General features: G+C 37.2%; 1 protein-coding gene across 9 annotated transcripts in view; it reads left to right on the plus strand.

The window, feature by feature from the left end:
- Positions 1 to 19,128, plus strand: part of METTL25 (methyltransferase like 25) — a 120,864-nt gene that overhangs the window by 3,991 nt on the left and 97,745 nt on the right. For 8 of the 9 annotated variants that reach the window (XR_016022407.1, XM_088801011.1, XM_088801012.1 and 5 more), the window contains exons 2-3: positions 15,336 to 15,500; positions 15,998 to 16,104. Coding sequence is in view for 8 of the 9 variants with exons in the window: in XM_088801011.1 (XP_088657137.1) it covers positions 15,336 to 15,500; positions 15,998 to 16,104 (272 nt within the window). In the remaining variant the exon portion in view is untranslated. The remainder of the gene's footprint in view (positions 1 to 15,335; positions 15,501 to 15,997; positions 16,105 to 19,128) is intronic. The other variant, XM_074325347.2, reaches the window with a different exon arrangement.

Consider the following 19,128-nt stretch of genomic DNA (forward strand, 5'->3'; position numbering starts at 1 on the left):
TAACAAATAGCACTTAATCCATTCATTTGACTAATGTTTATTGAGCACCTTATACCTACGAGGCCCTGTTCTCGGCCCTACAGTTAATGGCATGGAACAGAGCAAAGTGCCTGCCCACGTGGAGCTTATGTTTTAGTGAGGGTGCCTACATAGTACACTCTCCCTATATATATTCTATCAGGTGGCAGTAAATACAGTGAAGGAAAGCAAGGTAGGAAGGGACAGTGAAAAATGACAGTGTGGTGGAGGGAAATGCTATTTCAGACAGGGTGATCAGGAAGTCTTCTCTAACAAGACAAAATTTGAACAGAGACTTGAAGTGAGAGAGCCAGTTGTGCAGCCGTCTGAGGGAAGAGTGTCTCAGGCCGAGTGAAGAGCAGGCACCCATGCTTGAGCGTGCTGGGTGTGTTGGAAGCACAGCTGAGCGGTCCAGGTGAGTGTAAGAGATGAGGTTTGGGAGGGTAACTTCAGGTAGGACTGGCAGGCTATACTCAGGGCTTGGCTTTTACTCTGGGTAAAATGGAAAGCTCTGTAGGATTTGTGTGGAGGTATGATACGTGATTTACGTTTCAAAGGGATAACTGGCTTCTTTGTGGAGTACAGGTTATTGGAAGGTAAAGGAGGAAGCAGGAAGACAAGGTAGGAGGCTATTAAAATAGTGCAGGGAGATTTCAGGTAATGGCAGCTCAAAGAGGTCAGGCAATTTCTCTAGCAGATAACAATGATAACCAGTGGCCATATTACTAAAACCAACTACTGGAAGATTCTAGAAGATGACCAAGCATAGGCAGAAACATGAGAAGTTTACTATTGAAAGATTGCTGCTGATTGGATAAGAACTGGAAATTTAATGGCTTTCTTGCTGGGGGTGCTCCAAGCCCCTCTAGATCTGACAGTGGAAAATTACCGTGTTTCCCCGAAAATAAGACCTAACCAGAAAATAAGACCTCGCATGATTTTTCAGGATGACATCCCCTGAACATAAGCTCTAATGTATTGTTTGGAGCAAACCTTATTATAAGACCTGGTCTTATTTTCAGGGAAACACAGTATACCCTTACCAGCTCAAGGTGGTAATGACAAAGTTCAGAGATCAGAGATGATGGGAATTTAAGGGGTACATTCTGGAAGCAAGAGAGCCACAAAAGGGCTGTGATCTAAGAAGTAAGTATTAATATAAACTCTGCCTAAATGGCCAGATAACCTCTAAACTGCACATGCAAGGGAGACCCAGAGAGTCCAGGAAAAACCCTGGCAAAGCTAAGGAGATGGTGAGCCTCTGAAAGTCAGAGCTCCTGGCGAGATTTGCAAATTTACTTCACCGTAAACAGAGTGTATTCCCCAAAGTGTACACAGCTTGGGTGGCAAAAATCAGAAGTCTTCATGAATTTGTGTATCAAAGGGCAGAATTTAGGGTGATTAGAGCAACTGGAAATTTAAGCTGGGGAACCTTAGAAATAGAGGTGAGCCACACAATCTGATACTAGGTTGGCGCAAAAGTAATTGCAGTTTTTGCAATTATTTTTAACCTTGTAAACCACAATTACTTTTGCACCAACCTAATAGAATCTACCCAAACCTTTTTTTTCCCTGCCTACTAACCTACACGGGTTCAGGGATACACTCGGAGCAGGCTGGTAAATCAGTGACCCAGCAGAGACATGAGCTGCTACACGCTGAAGGAGAGAGAGATTTCACAGTTTGTGTTCAGGCAAGTTAGCTTCTTAGTAGAATAACAACAAAATCCTTAGGAAAAATAGACTGCAATGAATTATCTACAATTCTACTTTTTAACCAAAAATCACTAGATTGCAAGGAAACAGGAACATGTGACTCATACTCAGGAATATGATTCCCAGTGAGCCCTGATGGTGATTGAAGTAGGTATGTTCAAAGAATGAAAGGAAAGTGTGACCCAGGGGGGAAAATTGGGTTAATTGGAGCTAATTCTGGTTGGGCTCAGATGAGGGGTTTAAGTGGCTATTATAAATATATTCAAAGAACTAAAAGAACATATACTATGAGAATGAAAGGAAAATACAGTAGCAATGAATATTTAATTGTACAACATATAATTCTTTTAACTGGCAAAATACATACTTGTTGACACATAATTATGTTGTTATGTATTATCTATTTCTGCATAGCAAGTGCCTTCAAACTATGTGATCTCACACAGTTTCTGTGGGTCAGGAATTCAGGAGCAGACTGGCTGGATTTGAGGGGCCCATGAAGTCACGGCCAAGACGCTGGCTGGGCGCGCAGTTGCTGAAGGCCTGGCTGAGGCTGGAGGGTCGTCTCCACGATGTCTCTCTCACAGAGGTGGCGCATTGGTGCTGCCTCTTGGCATCAGGCCTTAGTTTCTTCTCACTCTATGAACTTCTCCATGCGGCTGCTGGCGTGGAAGCTTTTGTGTTTGCACAGTGTTCTTGTTTTTGTCTGTGCTCAGACATAATTATGAAGTTGTCATGGTCACAGACCTTGAATGATATTGGTGTCCTGTGAAATTTTACATATTCAGTACAGAAAACTGTGGCCTATATGTTACTGCCAGGCCAGCTATGAGCTGGCAATTGCAGATCGCAACCAATTGTGGTCGTTGTTATTTTCCAAAAGTATAATTTTACATTATCGTGCAGAGTTGTAGTAAAGATTAAAGATGTTGTAATATAACACCTAACATAGAACAGGGAATATAGCTTGGGTTGAATAAATTGTGGCTAATAAATAATGATGGTTGTGGTGGTGATGATTGTGGTGGTGATGGTTTAATTAGGTCTTTCCTTGGAAGAAATAAATCGTGAGGAACTTCTGAAAATATACGTGCCCCTGTAACAACCTAGTGTATGTATTCTCTGCCATATTAACAAATTTCAAACTGTTGCCACTGTCCATTGGCTTGTTTTTATCTGCAACTGGATTATACGCTCTCTAAAAACAAAGGTACAATGTTTTCCTTTTTCGTTGTTGTATTATTAGCACCTTGGTCAGTTTCTGGCATATAGATGAGTAAAGTAAATGATTCTTAAAGAATGAGGGAAGTGAAGCATAGATCTACAAACTGTTATTCAAGGTACCCCTTGAAATGTGGTACTGAACTAGACAGCTGTTATTCCTGGCGTGGTCTCTATGTTGTATTTATTAGCTTTGTTTATGTATGATCTCATCCAACTAATAGGTTTTGTAATTTAATTTGAGGAGATAGAAACCAGTAACTATTTTTTCCCTGTATGAAGATGTAGCACTTCATTCAATATATTGCAGGTTACAAAAAGATACCCTGAGAATTTGAAGATAAAATCCAGACAGGCATCACTTCAGGTTAAAATTTCTAAAAGTCGTTACATATATAAGTGAGATTAACCATTTGCAGAAAAAAACCATTAGAAATAGCTTCTAAATGCTTAGCTGGTAGAAAAACATATCTCCTATATCTCATCTCAGAGATTAAGTTTTGTTATACGTACCCCCTTCCAGGTAACCGGGCTGTGTCCTGAGAAAGTAATGACTATATATAATGACATATATAAATATGTAACATTCTCAAGTGACGCATCTCTTGCTCTTCAGAAATTAATTGGGCTTCATAAATTCAAGAAAATTCTTCCAAAAAGCAAGAGGGACATAATATTCTGAGTTAGGATAGCTACAATATTTTATGAAGCAGAAATAGATCTAGACTACAGAGGCAATGCAACCAGCGACACACTGTTTGATTAAAATTTTCTTTAAGAATGTCTGGCTTTATTCTAATTATAATTCTGCAATTAGGAGACTTTGACCTAGGAACAATATGGGTTATCATTATAAATATATTTCTCAGTGTAAATTAATAAATTTGTATATTAAAGTCAAATTTTTGTAACTTTGTTTAGAATCCATTGTGGAAAACCTATTCAGCGCTCAGGAACTCCAGTTTCTGTGCCTGCAAAGCCATCCTTGGTGACAGCCTGCCTGAGCCTCCAGGCCGCTCTTGACTCTCCTCTTTCAGCTTCTTGAGGTCATATGCTGCTTCTCCTGTTGCTTGTTACTGTCCCTCCAATGATCCTTACCAGGATTGGGTGCTGAATAAATGTTTCCGATTGGTTCCTTTTGGTGAGCGTCTGTATAATTAATTTACTATCATTTTAGCCGAACAACACAGAAGGTGTATGCCTGTGATATATTATTATTTTATTGAGCTTTCGCTTAAATTATTTTTGTTGCATTTTAACAGATTAAATTTCTTATTGGCCATCCTAAGTAGTTTTTGGTGGTGGTGATGACTATGGTGCGTTGAAATTGTCCTCACATTTAATTTGAAACACATGGAGCCAGAAAGCATGTTGGAAATAGAAAATTAGAACAACGGAGAAAGAATTAGTGTCGTCTGTTTTGCTCTGTTGTATTTAAATTTTATTCATTTATTTTCCTTATGTATTTTATACTGGACTCTGTTTTCCCGGGTCTTTTTAGGAGACTTCCAGTGTGGAAATAATATCAAACCACAGTAAGATAGTGGGAACTGTCAGCCCATTTCCTCGGTTGCTGCTGTAATTATAAGTCGGGATGAGCAAAAATGCAAAGAAATCTGTGGGAACCCAGGATAATTTGTCAGTGTTTTCAGATTCTTTTTAAATGAGACCACTTAGAATTTGAATTTATATTGTAGTTTTTAATGGTATACCCCTCATTTCTGTTCTCCAACCCCACCTCATACATTTCAATTATTAAGAAGTTCAGTAAAACAAAGTTCATGGAAATTCCTCTCATCTGTGGCATTTTTTTACTCATTAAATTATACTTTTGTTTAGCCAATCGGAATAAAATTTAGTTCCTTCTATTTGTTTAGATACCCATTTTATGTTGTTGTTTGTTTAAATATGTCAAGTCATCAACCTTTCACTGGAAGGTTGCTGTTTTAGTAACCTATCTTCATGGTTTATCATGATTTAGATTCTTTTCCTGATTTGCAAAAAAACAAAACAAAACTTACCTACGTGGCTTTATGATTACTGGGGTTTATGTTTCTTTTCCTTTTTTTTCATCTCATCACCTCAGTGTAACCACCAAGCTTTATAAATGGCATTGACATTCTTCCTGTTACTTAGGCCCATAATCTGCCAACTATTCTTTCTCTGTTTCTCTTGGATTGGCTGCTTCTCACTCCCATAGCAAATAATTTGGGCCCCTCCATTTTGAATCTTGCAACAGAATTTTAGCAATAACTTTGAGCTGTTATTCTTGCCTTCAGGCTCTATATTTCAGTTGCTTCTTCGTTCAGGCTGATCTCCAGTTATCTTTCAAAATCTTAGTTCTGGTGTTACCATTCCTCTGCTCAAAAGCCATCATATGTTCTACAGAATAAAGTTCTTCACCTTCTGGGCTTACCTACTATCTCCTCTCCAGCTGGAGCCTCCACTGTTAATGTGCACAAGTAGGAGGCAACAGAGAAAGAATATGGGTTTTGTGGTTGTCATACAGGGTTTTAAATCCTGGCTCTGATGCTTTAGTGCTATGTACTCTTTTGTGTAAGTTAGTTAAGCTTTTGAGCCTCAGTTTTTTTCATTTGAAAAATGGGGACCATAATTCTGGCCTGAAAGGGTTGTGTCAAAGTAAATTAGGTAGATGTTAAAACCTACTCATGTAAGTGAGTAGGCATAATAAATATTAGTTATCTTTTCTATATTGTGCTCTCCTCAGGTAGAGACAGATGAAGCCCAAAGTCGGAAGACCTTCTTCTTTCCATCTCTAACTACGATTAGCATGTATCTTGCATAGGACATTTAGCTGTAGGCCTCAGTTTTGTTATCTGAGAAGTAACTGCCTAGGGTGTTCATCAATAACCAAGGTGGAAAGATAGCCACCCCCCTGTCTCATGGGGCTTATAAACACGTCGTCCATGACCAATAAGTGTTCACATTTTTGGTTGAACATTTCAGAATTGACACACACACACAAATCTGAAATTGAAGATACTCTTGAAAAAAAAAATCAGAAAATCTGGCCATTGAGTTATATGTCTTTGTGTAGAAAAGAGCTCCCTTCATGGAGGTGTATCGTCTCCCCCTACCTAGCTTCACAAACTGAAACAATCTGCCTGGCCCCCAAAAGTACCAAAGATTATGGCTCTTGCTTTGTGGGCACAGTCAATTTCCCTGGAGCCATTGAAAATGAATTCAGGAGTTTGCTTCACATTCTCAAAGGAGACTGAGAACCAAAAATAGTTGTGAATCATTTGGCTAAAAGATATGTAGTGTTGCTTCCAGATCCAATGGAAATATAATTATTTAAAGTTTTTAGCTCCACACGTTTTAACAATCTCTGCTTTTAAAGCCACAGTCATGTTGAGGTCATTGATCAACCTGAATCTTTGGATGAAAAATCCTATGACCAGTCATTATTGGGTCAGCCGAGGTAATAAATGATTGAACTTTCTACATGATCTGACTCAAGATCAACTTTAGTCATGAAGATGGCCAAAATAATTTGGTGTCAGTTCTCAATTTTTAAGATACACGTATGTCTTCAACCAAAGTTGAAGGGAAGGAATGTGAGGGAGTTGTGTGGCATTACCAGTGCTTCTCTTGCCATTCTCTGTCTATCGTATACCTTATATACTTCAGCTGCCCCGTTTCCTGGTGAGCCATGCATTTTCCCCCTGATTTTGTGCATACGGTCCTCTTTGCCTGAAACGCTCCCACCCCATCGCTTTAGTAAACATCCATTTATTTCTCATCTTCTTTCAAATTACATTAAATTTAACAAAACTAGTCATCTGTATATTATTTTATGCCTGCCTTTATTAGCATGTTGTTACAATGATTTGTTGCCTTTGACTCTCCTAGTCTGAGTTCTGGTATCTGGTATATACAGTGAGTGCCGCATAGTAGGCTCTCATTAAGTGCTTGTTGGATTTCATGTGGCTAAGCAGAGAGCGTACATGCATTCCAGGGAGGTGGAGCAGTGTGAGCCAAAGAGTGAAGATATTTGGGGACCATGAGAAACACAGAACAAAGTATTCTTACGTTTATAAATAGCTAAACATAAGATTAGAAAAACTACTGTAGCCAATTTCTGGAGACTCATCTGTTAAATTGTTTAGAATCATCCTTCCATGGGGACACTGGTTCGGATCCCTTTGTGGTCTAGAGATGAAGGATGTTCCTGGGGCAAGGTGGTAATGGAAATGTAAAGGAGGCAATAGTTTTAAAAATAATGTGTAGAGAAAATCGGTAGTTCTTTGTGACTGATACTTATATAGGGTTCAAAGAAATGGAGGAATCAAAGATAATTCCAAGATTTTGACTGGGATTGTCTTGAAGAATAATAATGAATAATACCATTCACAAAGTAGGAAAAGCAGCAGAGGGAGCTGTTTGGGGAAGCGATGCATTCTGTTTTAGATGTATTGTGTTTGAGGTCACCCAAGTAGAGCATATATGCTCACAAACAGACACAAAACTACATCTAGCTTTAGGTGGTTCATAGGCTTCTTTGGCTCTTGCACCTCAGGATAAGAGGTTGACATCATTATTAGTGTTACAGAGCTCTGAATTCAACTTTAGACCAACACTTGTGCTCATTCTTCATTTTTTCTTGTAACTTTTTGTTCCTTATTGTGGTATGTTTACGTATTTTCAAACATTTATTTAATTAATCTTTATCAAGTGCTGGAATAGTTCTTATGTGAGGGGAATCAGCACCAATGTCAATTACTAAATCTTAATTCTTCCCTCATACTTGATAGTTTAAATCAAAGTGGCAAATTTAAACTTAAAGTTTAGGTTGGCATTTTATGTTTATTCTCTCGGAGCCATGTTGAATAATGGCCCCTAAAGAGTAAAATTGATCTGATTTTTATGGATTATGTGCATCATTACAAAAAGTAAAGAACAAGATCCGCTGGAGGTGCAGTAGGAACTAAGTAGAGAAAACTTTATATTTAATGCAAATTCCTTTTTTGCATGTTCCCTTTTTAGCAAATGATTATAACTGAATTTAGTTGTGCGATAGTAAAATAAACACATACCTGTTTTGTATTAATGTTGAAATGTAAACAATAGAGTTTAGAATAAGAACAAGAGAAGAAATTAAACTCAAGATAATGAAATGCCCAATGGAAAAAAAAGTACAATTTTAAGGGAGAGGTGTGACTTAATTTTATTCTCTCAGTGTCCCTTATTAGTAATTTAATTGTACTTAAAAATTACAGTTTACCTAAGATAAAAAGTCCTTTTTGTGTCCTGCCACAGAAACAACAATAATAATAATAAAAGTCTTTTTCTTGAAAGCCTGGAAGTCTAGGCCCAAGTCAATGCATAGAGAAGAAACACTGGCTTTCTCGGTAAGAGGCTGTTAGTTGCTAAGCTGCTGCATCGCCAGGGTGCTGTGGGCCAGTGGAGCCTACTGTTCAGCAATGACTTTAAAGGAGGAAATGAAATGTTTGTGATAGGAACCGGAGGAGAACAAGCGATTGATTCCTAAGCACTTACTGCGCTGAAATTGGTTCATTTCTGAGATGTGCTTTACACTGATAACATTGATTTTTAAGGTTTTACGATCTAGAATTTATTTTGTATTTTGCTAACAATCACATTGGTTTATTAAATTTAAATTTGTTTTTCAGAATATAGCTACAAATATTTACTTATTAAATGCATCTAATTTTAAATGGAGTTTGAAGTTCTTGTGTTTTTAGCATTCTGCTATCTCTTGGTTTTAGTTATTTTCTAAAAATAGAGACTTTTTTAATAATGGGAAATTAAAACATTATAGTTAAGCAAACTTGAAACTCTTCGTCAGGTCTTTCAGGCATAGTGAAGATAGAACCTATCTACCAAATTTCACATCAAATTCAGTAAGAAGTATCATTAGTACTAAAATTCTCTCCAGTGCTTAAAAGCTGAATCTAGGATAGTGCCCAGGACTAACCACCAGGCTCCCACACACTGAGGAGTTCTTGCTTTCAGTCTCCCAGAATGTCGTACGCAGTATTGACCATTGGACTTCTCTGTTGGGTCTCAACTTGCAGCTCACCTGTCCCTTAGTGGCGCCTTGGTGCTAGTGACTGAGGTCTTCCAAACCTTTCTCTCGGCAGGTCCCACGATTAGAAACCGAGTGTCTATACTGATCTTTGTTTCAAAGACTTCTCTAGAAGCCTCTATGGTGTTCTGGGCCTAAATATTTGAGTATTTTCCACCTCATATTCCAACAAAGTCGATACTCAGCTACTTATTTGGACTTCATGGTTTGGGGGTTGCCCACTATGTTCTAGCCTGTGTTAGGATGTTGTGTGTGTGTGTGTGTGTGTGTGTATGTGTGTGTGTGTGTCTACACACGCTCACATCTGTGTGTCATTAGTACTTACATGTACATATATATGAATATATACATATGTGTGTATATATGTGTGTGTATATGTGTATATTCTTTAAAACAACATTACAAAATAAGTATTTCCCCCATTTTATGGATAACGCAAGTCTTAGAACAGATAAATAAATTACTTATGACCACACAGGGATATACAGTCTGAGAACCAGAATTCAAACCTAATTCTTGCTCATTCATTTACTTATTCATTCATTGAGTCCTTACTAAATATCAGACATCATTCTAGGTTCTGGGGATACAGCAGTGAACAGAAATCTGTGTTTTCTTGGATTTTACTTGCTATGTCAGATGGTGATAATGCTATAAAAATTAATGAAAGATCAGAGAGGATGAGCTTTGAGTGGCATTGCAGTTTTAAATAGGATTGTCAGAGAAGTTTCCACGGAAATGGTGACATTTCAGCAAAGACCTGAAGGAAGTGAGAGAGTGAGCCTGAAAATATCTGATAGAAGATGGTCTCAGGCAGTTAAAAACAAGTGCAAAGTCCCGAGTAAGCACAGTCCATGTGGCATCTCAGTACAACTGTAACTGGCAATTGCTGAGCCCCTTGGAATCCACACCGAACGTTTGTTGTCCACGTGCTTTGTGAATGATAAGATATCCTGCCCCACAGATGAATCACAGATTGTAGCAAATTAGCTTTATTCAGGTTCAGTTATTACCTTGCACATAGTAGGCACCTCTGAATTGTTTAGTCAAGTCTGTTTTTGATTTACCAAATCAATTTCTAAATTGCTGTTTCTTTGTATGATATTTTTATTTTCCTTCAAATTAAACTGTGAAAGGGCTCTGTTAGAGTTAAAATACTATGGCTAGGTTTTCCTATTTTTATATTTAATTTTATTTTTATAAATAGTCACACATGAAAATGCTTTTGAAATGGTTACATGCACTTTATATATTCAATGTGATGTTAATATTAGCACAATGAGAACATGTGTGTCCATTCTATATTAATTATATTGATTCTTTACAAGAGCCTGCTTTACATGTTGAAATAACATGTTTTTTTATTTCATATGCAATTATAAATTACCCTAAAGTAGCTTAGGCAGAAGTTTCTGAGCATATAATTGGGTGATACAAATTGATTTATTTTAAAAAGCAACACTATGTATTCTATTTTCTTCTTTGCATAGATGATAGGATTATACCAGGGGTGCCAAAAACTACGTATACGCATTTTAAGAGATTTTATCTATGCTCAAGCAGTAGTTTGCTGTAATCAGAAGTGTCTGGACGCTGATGGTAACCACTTTGAGCACCTCTTGTAATTGCAAAAGCAAACATGACTTGGATTCATCTTTTGTTATCGGTATCTATTGAGTATTACAATCTTAATACAGTTTTTTTCTTTTCTTAAAATGTGAATACATTTTTTGGCACCCTCTGTAGATATATTCAAACAGCCATAAAATTGAACATATCCCATCTATAATTTTCATAGTTCAGCAAGACAGATAAAACTTTTTGTTGAAGTCTACCAAGCAAGTACAAAGGATTGAAACAAAGTCAACTGTTACGGAAGCCAAAGCCTTAAAATGTGTAATTAAATTTGCATTGAATATAAGTAAATTTCCATTTTAGAAAACATGTTCAATTCAACTCGGCCAACACTTGTTGAGCATATGTGCTGTAGGGGTTTTACCGGTAAGCAATCACCCGGGAGGCTATTGCAGTGGTACTAGTGAGAGTTACTAGAGTTTGAACCATGGCAATGATTGGGGTGGTCCCACATGGAAGTCATTTTTACATTAGGATTGATGAGGGGCTGGATATGTAGGTGGAGGGCACGGGGAACATTTAAAATAAAGACTTGTAACTTCAGCACTGGGTGTGGGATGACACTATTATACAAGATCGGAAACAGGAGAAAGGAAAGGTTTGGTGAGCATGAGAGTGTTCGGTTCAGTTTTGAACCTTCTGAGTTGGAGACATCTGTAGGATGTTATGACTGCAGAACATTTCTGTGTTCTTGCGAAGATTGTTATGAAGAGGGCACTGTTGATTTCTTCTTGAAATTCTGGGTGTGGGACTGTTCTAGGCCATGTGGTAATAGCTATAATGACATTGCCCTAACCCCTGAAACACAGTTAAACCTCAGAATTGAGCACGTAATTGCATTTTATCTTATGTTGGATTCTAAATGTTCTACATCGCTCTCTTCTCACCTTGTGATTATAAACATTAGGGTTGAGATGAGGTTTTGTGCTGTTCTAATGAGCTCGGCATTGCTAGTGAAGCCCTCTGTGATCTCTGCCTCCACAGAATCTTAGAACTTGTTTCTTTCTCCCAGTATAGCTGGTGGTGTTGTAATAACAAGTGTACTGAGGAATTGCTTTCATTGATCCCTCCATCCATCCATCCCTCCCTCCTTCCATTCCCTACTGCGTGCCTGCTGTATGCAAGGTATTTGTTGCTGTACAACCGGACATGAAAGAGTACTGTTGTTTTGTTTCTAGATACAGATACCACAACAAAGTCTTAGCACAAAAACTTTTTATTTCCTTCTCAGAGATTTATCAGTTGTCTTAAATGTAGAAATTACTTTTTTAATATTGTGAAACCTTAAGATCACTTCTGGTAGAGAGGGAGATGTTGAGGGGAGTGAAGAAAATGAAAGAATTAAGAAGATAAACAAAATGAAGATGAACTAGCTTAAGATATTACATGTATTGATCTCTGCCAGAGGCAGTTCTCGCTAGAGCGGAACTCCTATGAGATCTGCCAGTCAGATCTGCCTAGCACTTTTCTTAACTGTTGTCTTGCCAGATTTCGTCTGTGGTCCACTGAACTTCCTGCTGCGGCGAATCGAATGTGGGAATTAAGAGCAAGATCGAACACTGCCTTGGTTCACGTACCTTGCCTCTCAGTGCCTGGGTCAACCTGGCTAAACTGCAGACTGTCTCAATTTCTTTCTCTTTAAGTGCGGATAAGAGCAGTACATAATTAGCTTATAGGACTCTTCCATTAAGTGTGAGCAGTTAAGCACGGTGCCAGGCGCATAGAATATGTGCAACACATGTTAGCGATAATACTGGTGACTTACTGTGAGTCTCAGCAGTACTCAGGCTTCTGTAAAGTGCTACATGACATTCAAGGAAAATAAGATACTTAGTTTTGAAATTTTACTTTTATTAAACATAAATATTATATATGCATTCATTGTTTCTATTTTATTTTTAGTTTGGAAACTATTCATTTCTTCACCTTGAGATTTTCATGATCCATTATGTGTATATATAACTTTTCTGTCTTTCCTTGAACATTGGTCTCTGCTGTTAAAAAGGATACTTAGAAATTTCCTGATCTCATATCTACAGAAAATAACTTCTGCCCTGCCCTTTGCTGCCCTCGCTTTCTGATGCCCAATTAACCCAGGTTATAAGAAACCTCTGTGGTATAATGGTACAGGGTGTAGAAAAACTAAGAGTAAATACAACAAAGCATGTAATAAAGCACAACAGGTACTTCCAGTAGAGGGAGATATTGGCAAAATAATCAAGCCACATAATATGCAGGTGCAATGTCACCAAATTTAAAAACAGAGCTATCACTGTGTTAAAAAAAAAAAAAAATCTAACTAATTAAGAATTAACTAAATAGAAGTTGAGTAGCCCTGAGGTTTCTGTTTTGCTAGTTGCCAAACCCAAACTCTTTATACAAGTACCTAGGGAAGGACCGTGAGGACTATGTGCAGCGTTGCCGCACAGCTTTTCTCACAGCTTTTCTCTCAGCGCTGTTTCAGAGATGGAAGCAAAGATAGGACCAGTCACACACCCGTGTGTGTGTGTGTGTGTGTGTGTGTGTGTGTGTCTCATAACAAGTTACAGCCTCGATTACTTGAAAACAAAGAAAATACAGAAGCTGTATTTCCATAATTCAAAAAGATGTTTTCACGGAACTCTAGACTATCTGAATAAACTGGTGTAGCTCTAAATGACATAGACAAATGGACATAATAGAACACTGTCCTTTTTATAAAAGTAAACGTTATTTAAAAAATATCTGTAATTTAGATCTCCAAATTTCTGAAATTACTGGGAGGCCTATTATGAAAAGCAAATTAACAACATTTAATTCGGCTTGAATTGGAATTTTCTCAAGTATTTTCGGTAGGATAGTTAAGTTGATTTGAACCTTTACTTTTCCAACAGAAACCTCACATTTCTTTCTGTTGGCAACATTGTCCAATAACTGACTAGTCTAACAGTCCCTCTGCACTTTGAGATTTAATACTCTTATTCTATCACACGCGGAGAAATTGCTGCCCTGGAACTTGGGGATGTTGAGACTGCCCTTAAACATGAGAGTCTCACTTAATAGTTGACTGAGTTTTCCCCTCTGTATCGTGCCTAAATATTTTGATGTGCATTTTATTACTTTTGGCTGCATTAGTAAATTCAGTTTGTAAAATGTCCAAAGAACTTTATATCATATACAATATATATCTTAAATCACTAGAGTAATTTTGTAGTTTAAATTTGCACTTAGTTGATTTAGAAGTAGAAGTTACACTTCTCTGCCAATTTCATTCTTATTAATTAATTTGGTAAACAGTATCATCAACAACTTAATAGATACTAGCTTTACAAAGATACTATCTTAAACAAGCAGTTTGTATTTGGAATTCTGCAAGCCTTCATCATTTTCCTTGCTTTTAATTTTTGCTAAGGGGCATCATTATTCTTTGTGTTTAAGTGAGTTTTTATAATTTCGTATGGAGGATCGATCCACTGTCGTAGGATTGACTTCATAGCTATAGTATAGTTTTTCTGGTAGAACCAAAGTTGTCCCACTACAGGCAAATTGGAATACCCTTTTTTAACCTTTGTTAATAAATTAATATGCATTATAAGCAGCCATAGAAAAATGAGATTGAATAAATAAAAAGCGCATCTATCAGAGAATCTATGTGTATCCATTAGAAGAGACAAGGTTATGCTGCAGCAATAAGCTCCGTGACTAGAAACAATGTTTACTTTTCATACATGCTGCCTGTCCATGGTAGCTTGGCAGCACTGATATCTTTGCTGCAGTCACTTGGGGACTCAGGCTGAGGAAGGTTCCATCTTGATACATTCTTCAACTGTTAACAGTTCTGCGAAAAGAAAAGTAGTGGGTCTTTCGATACTCTTAAAGGCTTTTGTCTGAGAATGACATAGTTCACCCTTGGTGAGATGTAGCCACTCCTGAGTTCAATAAGGTGTATGATCCTCAAACAGAGAGGGCACTGGATGTGGCAAATAGTACGACAATTTACCAGAATCTTCTAAATGAATGAGCATTGGGAAATTATCAGTAGTTGCCATACTAACCGTATAGAATGTCTGGTTTAAAACTGACCATGGGAAGAAAATGAAATATTTTCACCAGATCGTAACTTGATTAGTTTTAGAACTCATATTGAGATCAGTGCATGGAACGCATACACACACCCCACTTACAATTCTACATGTTTCAAATGATGCAGGAACTATTTTACAGTAACATTGACACCCCCACACCCCCGGGGGTATTGGCATTGTTCCACATGCTGTGTGGACAAGGAATAACAGTGTTAAGGGGTCTGACCTCCTTTAAATCCACATTTGTAGGTCAGCCAGGACCATTCATAAATTTAATGACCACATTACAGTTTAGCAGGATTTTAAACTTTTTTCTTTCTTTTTTTGTCTTGTGGCACAAAAAAGGCCAAATTTTAATTTGGAATTTAAATATATAACTGTGTACTGGATTAAGAGAAAACTGAGTACTACAAATAGCTAATAGTTTAAATAACAAGTACAGTAAAACCAGTAGAGATATTGCCAAAATACACACCGAAATGAAAATATTGTAATTTGTTGTAAAGAGCAAGTCTTTTTCATTTATTTTTTAATCTCACACATTATAACTATTACTTAATTATTGTTAACATTTCCTGACTTCTTAAATTTTTTTTATTCTTTTTATTTTAGGTCTTACTGATTTTCCCAAAATATTTTGTGAAACTTCCCAGAAGCTGTTGAGTGTGGAAGCCTTTGCTCTAGCTGCGAAATATTACTCACTACAGAACTTGGGAGTATGTACTCCTTTTGAACAGTTGCTTGTAGCCCTGAGAGGAAATCAAACCCAGAAAACTGGTGGGTGTGTCTGTGTGTATGCATGTTTTTAGGCACTTGGAAGCAATGTATTGTTCATGTATGTATATCTTTCCAGCATATTTTTAACTTAGTGTTAGACCTTGTATGGTGAGCCGAGATTGACGTGCGCTAAGTGGGTTTTCTTATGCACCATGTTAAATAGAACAACTTCATATAGATTTCCACATTTTTTTTCCTACATTGTAGTACAGTTATCAATATATTCCTCTATAGTTACGTTTTATGTGTCAGGGAACATTTTTAATAACGTTCTGTGGGTGTTCGTATTTATGTTATTAATTCAAATTGATTCATAGCAGCTAAACTAATACAGATCTATCATATTAGACACCACAATAGAATATTTATATTATTTATATTATTTTTATATTTAATTACAGAAAATATGAACATCAAGTGGTGGTTCTTACTAACTTTTATTTAACAGAAGTATTTTAATTTTGTTTTTTGTTGTTTTGTTTTGTTTTTTTGTTCAGGTGAAAATGTGAAGCCAGATGAATTTATGAATTTGAAAAAATCTCATGAAGTTCAGGCAATGTCAGAGCTGATCAGTAGTATTGCTGATTACTATGGAATAAAACAGGTAAGAGTATTTCCCTTTATTTTCAGGCGTTGATAATATTGCCACTTTTTTGTATCATTCAAATTTTCTTTTCTGCTGTCACTGTTTTGCCTTTCAAATGTCATTAAATAATAGCCGATGTGAGATGTCAGATCCTTTAAAAATGCTCATTCCCCAATACACTGTAATTATAACAAATTGATACTAAAAATAAGACACGACTGTTAATGCTTTACCACAAATTGCACTCTTCAAAGTGGATAGAAGTTAAGGGTGATTTTCTTAGATGTGCTGTAACTCCAACGTGAGGCTGCCTTGTGGGGATGCCATTCTGCACAACTGTTGGGCACGAGGTGTTCTCAGGGCCTGGGTACCAAGCTGTGGTCTGGGACACCTGCCTCGTTACAGTAACAAAGAAACTAGGTTTTAGCACTTGGATTCTTTCATACAGTCAGAATGGCAATGCATTCCTGTTGCGAAAAATAGCTTTTGTGTAAGGTAGTGATGTCTGAAAACAGATGTTAAAATAAAATCAAAGATTGCCTGGGCCTATAAAAATAGTAAGTTATTTTTCTTTTCTCTGGCTTATAAAAATAATGTTATTTTTCTTATCCCTATGAGAACATCTATGGGGGTAATGGAGGATTTTCCCTCTTTCAATTTTTATTAGGTGTTAGAATCTTTTCCATGCATTCTTCCAGACTAGCAGAGAGTTTTAGGATGATTAGAAAGCTATCACAGCTTGGGCTAGGAGTGCAGGGCCGCTTGTGACAACATAGATCTCTAGGATAGGGGCCAGAGGCAAGAGCTCAGGCAACAGTTTTCAACTTCCCCCCTCCACCCCCCCCACCCACCCCCCGTGTGGCATTACCTAAGCAATACCTCTCAGGATGAGTAACAGGCTCACCATGGCCGTGATACTCAGCTGGAGCAGAAGAGGCAAGTGTCCAATGAAACTCAACTATTGCCATGCATATCACATGGATGAGTATTAGAAACATATAATTGAATAGGAAAAATAAACAACTTACAGAAGACTACATACTTCATGGTACCATTTTTTAAAAGCTCTTAAGTAAAATAATGGTATATTCTTAATGCAAAAAATACATAAAAAAACTATTAAAGAAACAAGGGAATCATAAACAATAATTTGAGAATGTACCTCTAATATGGGAAGCAGAGAGATGCGTTATGGAAGGAAAACCTAGTTATATGCTGTGGAAATGCTAATATTCCAGTTCCTAGGGTGGCTGGTGGGTTCATGGGTATAGCAGATGTTGCTGGACGCCTCACGGGATACTCTGGGGCCTGACCATTTCATGGCGTGCCAGCCTGCTCTCCACCTGGCCATATCTTCATTTCTTTCCTTTCCCTGGAGTTTCTCTGGCTGCTGAAACAAGGCATTGCTTACATACAAGTTCTGGGAATCAATTCCTCCCTAGGAGTAGCCTTGAATCAATGATTCATACCAGTTGATACACAGTTATATCAGCTCTGACATTTCAGGTGGGTGATTCTGCTGTATGTGTCCTGCACTAGCTCTCAGCTTCCCAGTGCAGTTAAACCCAAGTTGCCCTAAAGTGGTAGCTTGATTAGTAACACACCATTTATTGGGCTGCCCTTCTTTGTCTTTTTCTCTTCTCTATGTCCCTACCCTTCTTTCACCTGCCAAATGAATCACTTACATTTAAATCTTTTGCTTGTTGTAGAATCTGCTCTCTGGTGACCCAGACTAAGATAAGGGGTATTTATTGTTGTGCTTCAAAACATTTTGACTTTTTCTAAATTTATTTAAAAATATTTATTCTTTTATTTATATGAAATATTACATATTAATAACTTTAAATTTAAAAAGGAGATTCATGTTATTTCCAAAGTGCAGAAAATTTTTTTTTGAAATAGCTTAATGTATCATGTTAGACCTGCTTTAAGGAAACTTTTTTAAAACAATAGAGATTGTTCCTAGTGAATGAAATAAGCTAAAATCAAGACTTAACAGGGTCTTTCTCTTAAATCACTGAAGAGCAATATTTGCTTCTCAGTAGTTAAGTTTAAAATGTATTATATATGTACTACTTTTACTTTTTATTTTTTTAATTTATTGGGTTGACAATTGTTAGTAAAATTACATAGATTTCAGGTGTACAATTCTGTATTACATCATCTATAAATCCCATTGTGTGTTCACCACCCAGAGTCAGTTCTCCTTCCATCACCATATATTTGATCCCCTTTACCCTCATCTCCCACCCCCGAACCCCCTTACCCTCTGGTAACCACTAAACTATTGTCTGTGTCCATGAGTTTTTGTTTCTCATTTGTTTGTCTTGTTCTTTTGTTGTTTTTGATTTATATACCACATATCAGTGAAATCATATGGTTCTCTGCTTTTTCTGTCTGACTTATTTCGCTTAGCATCATACTCTCAAGATCCATCCATGTTGTCACAAATGTTCCTATATCATCTTTTCTTACCACCTAATAGTGTATATATACCACCATTGTGTATATATACCACAACTTCTTTATCCATTCATCTATCGAAGGACATTTTGGTTGTTTCCATGTCTTGGCCACCATAAACAAAGCTGCAATGAACATTGGAGCACACGTGTCTTTATGGATAAATGTTTTCAGATTTTTTGGGTAGATACCCAGGAGAGGGATTGCTGGGTCATGTGGCAATTCTATTCGTAATTTTTTGAGAAACCTCCACACTGCCTTCCATAGTGGCTGCACCAGTCTGCATTCCCACAAACCGTGTATGAGGGTTCCTTTTTCTCCACAGCCTCTCCAACACTTGTTACTGTTTGTCTTGTTGATGATAGCCATTCTGACTGGGGTGAGGTGATATCTCATTGTGGTTTTTATTTGCATTTCTCTGATCATTAGTGATGTTGAGTATTTTTTCATATGTCTATTTGCCATCTGTATGTCCTCTTTGGAGAAATGTCTCTTCAGGTCCTCTGCCCATTTTTCAATTGGGCTGTTTGTTTTTTTGCTGTTGAGTTTCATGAGTTCCTTGTATATTTTGGATATTAG

Source organism: Rhinolophus sinicus, chromosome 1 (assembly GCF_057876585.1).
Source record: "Rhinolophus sinicus isolate RSI-liver-muscle chromosome 1, RSI-T2T, whole genome shotgun sequence".
NCBI classification, from domain to species: Eukaryota; Metazoa; Chordata; class Mammalia; order Chiroptera; family Rhinolophidae; genus Rhinolophus; species Rhinolophus sinicus.